The sequence below is a fragment of the Eimeria tenella genome, genomic scaffold (genome assembly GCF_000499545.2).
Source record: "Eimeria tenella Houghton genomic scaffold, Eth_scaff1042, whole genome shotgun sequence".
NCBI lineage: Eukaryota > Apicomplexa > Conoidasida > Eucoccidiorida > Eimeriidae > Eimeria > Eimeria tenella.
Window position 1 is genome coordinate 964 of NW_013543516.1, and position 3,531 is coordinate 4,494.

Below are 3,531 nucleotides of genomic sequence, written 5' to 3' on the forward strand. Positions count from 1 at the left end.
ACTTCGCCAGTCAGTTCAGGTTTGTGCCTCTGCAGGCAATAATATCCTCAACAAATGTATATTTTGAGTTTTACAATTCAAATATTTATATTTTACTTTTAAATATTTGGTTTTAAAATGTTTTAAAATGATTAATTTGCGTTTCTGCGTCTTCAACTCATGCAGTGCATGCGCCCAGGAGCTGTACATACACCCCAGCAGTCACGCAGCCGTCGAGTGGACCTCCCCGATCTTTTATTTTTATTTTCATTTTCTTTTATTTATTCTTATTTTCATTTTAATTTGTGTTTTAAATTAATTTTAAATGTTTTAATGGTTTATTTTTCTAAATTAATTGCTGGAAGCTGCTGCGCGGAGTTCTGGGTTATTTGCACAATTATTCTCTTTTAATAATTGCATATTTGCACACTTAGAATACTTTTTCTTTTAAATTATTTATTTATTTATTTATTTATTTTAATTTACTTATTTGGTCAAACTCTGGTGTATTTGTGGGACCTGCGCACCTCTTCTTCGGGTGTCTGTACAGCTCGCTAAACTGCAGTCAAAGCGCTCGAAATCTTTTTTTGAAATTTTAATTAAAACTTTATTTAAATTGGCATTATTTTAATTAAAACTTTATTAAAAATGGCATTATTTCAATTAAAACTTTATTTTTAAAATGGCATTATTTTAATTAAAACTTTATTTAAATTGGCTTTATTTTAATTAAAATTTTTTTTAAAATGGCATTAAAAGCGATTTGACATGAACGAGATCCTCTAGCTTTAATTATTCACTCTAAATGAAGAATGAAAAAAAATGAAATTAAAAACTTCGCAGACTTCAGCTGTACAGACAGCTGGAGGTGCCTTCAGCTGTCTGTACAGCTGGGGGGAGGCCCTAAAGGCGCATTTTCGGCAATCATTTTAAATCAAATTTCAAACCTTTTCCACTTTTTTCATGCGCTTTTTTCCATTTTAATTCTTTTTCTTCCACTTTCCACTAAGTCTAGACGGCCCCGCGCATGCAGCAGAAGCCGCAGGCTCTAGAAGACTCATTTTCGCAAATTCAGCAGCACACTGTGGCAGCTAGCAGCAGCAGCAACAGCAGCAGCTGCAGCAGCAGCGGCAGCCGCAGCAGCAGCAGCAACAGCAGCGCTAACAGCAGCCGCAGCAACAGCAGCAGCCGCAGCAGCGACGCAGCAGCAGCAGCCGCAGCAGCAGCCGCAGAAGCGGCAGCAGCAGCTGCAGCAGCAGTCGTAGCAGCAGCTGTAGCAGCTGCTGCGGCTGCTGCAGCAGCCGTAGCAGCAGCAGCAGCAGCAGCAGCATCAGCCACAGCAGCCGCAGCAGCAGCGGAAGAGGGTTAAAGAAGCTAGGGGGCCCTTGTAAAGCGCGAGTTCTTTGAGCTGCAGTTTGCCATTTTGAATAAAAAAATATTTGCGAAGCTGCAGCGCCAGCGCTGAGGTGTACGTACACCTGAGAGAGCTGCGGTGTACGTACACCCGAGAGCTGGCGCAGCGGGGTAGGCTGGAGGGGGCAGCTGAGGGGCCTCAAAGTGCTCCCATTTTATGAAAAGTGTTTATTTGCTTTGTTAAAATTTAAATAAATTAATAAATTAATTAAAAAAGAACAAAAAGGCGGCAGCTGCGGCAGCTGCTGCTGCGGCACTGCTGCAGCTGTCCAGTGGCCTACACCGCAGCAGACCGCTCGTTCGGCTGCGGTCCTCGGCAGCAGCTAAATGGCTCCTTTTTGAGCTTTTTTGAATTTATAAAATAAATTATTTAATTAATTATATTCAAAAAATGAAATGAATTCAAAAAAGCAGTAAAAGAAACCCCCGGAGGCAGCAGGGGCCCCTGCGCATCGGCGCTGGCGAGCCGGTGTGTCTGCAGCACAGCAAAGAGGCCCCCAGCAGCAGCAGCAGCAGCAGCAGCAGCAGCTGTCTTCGTTTGATTTCAATTAAAGTTTGTTTGGATTTATTATTGTTTTATGTTTAATACGTCAATTACACAGCGAGAATCGACGGGCCCCGCCTGCTGCAGCAGCACGCTGGGCAGCAGCAGCAGCCGATGCGCAGCAGCAGCCAACGCGACAGCAGCAGCAGCAGCACACATTGAAATCAGCTTCTGCCGGATCTCTAAGAAAGCCTCCTAATCTCAGAAAACCCAGCTGATCCCATTTATCTACTGCTGCTGCTGCTGCTGTTGCAGTTGCTGCTGCTGCTGGCAGCACTGCGCCTGCGGGGGCGCTCGGCGGGAGGCCCCAAGTTGAGGCCTTCTCGATGCCCCGAAGCAGCAGCAGCAGCAGACTTTTCCTTAGACGGAGACAGCGCAGTGGCTGCAGCAGCACCGGCTGCAGCAGCAGCAGCAGCGGCTGCAGCAGCAGCAGCAGCAGCAGCAGCAAACAGCTTCAATGTTTGGGCCTCAGGGAGAAGCACATCTGGGGCAGAGGGCCCCCCGGTCTCTCCCCTGGCTTCCCTTGCGGCTGCCTTCTCTTCCTTGCTTTCTTTTGCTGCTTCTGCTGAGTTGCTTCCCAGCAGCAGCAGCAACAGCAGCAGCAGCAGCCGCAGCAGCAGCAGCAGGAGCTAAGCAGCGTGGCCATTCCCCCGCAGTTTCGCTTTCTCTGTGGCCTCCGTTCCCGCTGCCTCCCGCCTCCTTCTCACAGCGCAGCACCCCAGCAGCAGCAGCAGCATCGGACCCCGCAGCAGCAGCAGCAGCATTCCCCGCAGCAGCAGCAGCAGACCCCGCAGCAGCAGCAGCAGCAGCAGCAGGAGAGGGCGAGTTGTCTGGAGGCGCGGCGAGCCGGCTGCCGTTGCTGCCGTGCGCGTCTGGGCCTTCGTTCTTATCTGCTGGGTCGCGCTCGGGCGCAGCAGCAGCAGCAGCAGCAGCAGCAGACCCAGCAGCAGCAGCAGCGCGCGTCTCGTACCGGGGAGGCCCGCTGCTGCCAGCAAGCTGCAGCCGCGCGGGCTGCAGGCTGGGCGCTGCTGCTGCTTTCTTCAGCCCCGAAAAGAAGTCTTGCTTCTCCATAACTTCCTGCTGCAGCTGCCAGCAGCACGAGGGGGGCCTCCCCCGCATCTGTTTGCTGCTGCAGCGCCCCAAGGCCTTTTTGTCTCTTCTCCAAAACGTTTTCATTCCGGGGGCCCCCCCAGCAGCATTTGCTTTTCGAAAAGCTTCCAAGGAGGAGATAGCCCGCACGATTCCGCAGCAGCAGCAGCTGGGGGCCCACAGGCCGGGGGCCCCTGCTGCTGCTGCTGCTGCTGCTGCGGGGCAGCAGCCCGCTGCTGCAGCGCCGGAGGCAGAGGAGGAGGAGTTCGCCGCAGAGGCGGAAGAGGAGTTCCAGGAAGAGTCCCAGGGGGGATTCCTCCAACTCACCAGCAGCAGCAGCAGCAGCAGCAGCAGCGGGGGGTTCAGCTTCCTGCAGACAATGCCGGGCTTCGACACCTACGAAGCAGATGAAGAGGAAACCTTTGTGGGGTCTGCTGAGGCCTCCAGCACAAGAAGAAGCAGCTGGGGGGCCCCTGGGGGGGCCCCCCGGGGGGCCCCCGCGGGGG

The 3,531-nt window shown here is 51.9% G+C and overlaps 2 protein-coding genes across 2 annotated transcripts; both read left to right on the forward strand.

Annotated features, from left to right (window-relative positions):
• Nucleotides 1–1,006: 1,006 nt before the first annotated feature.
• ETH_00001195 (uncharacterized protein) lies at nt 1,007–1,348 on the forward strand (the record flags this gene model as incomplete). Its single annotated transcript, XM_013378809.1, has 1 exon — nt 1,007–1,348. The coding sequence occupies one exon, from the start codon at nt 1,007–1,009 to the stop codon at nt 1,346–1,348; it is 342 nt and encodes a 113-aa protein (XP_013234263.1).
• A 1,045-nt stretch (nt 1,349–2,393) lies between these two features.
• Nucleotides 2,394–3,128, forward strand: ETH_00001200 (uncharacterized protein; the record flags this gene model as incomplete). Its single annotated transcript, XM_013378810.1, has 1 exon — nt 2,394–3,128. A coding segment is annotated over one exon (735 nt), but the record flags the coding sequence as incomplete, so codon positions are not given.
• Nucleotides 3,129–3,531: the final 403 nt, after the last annotated feature.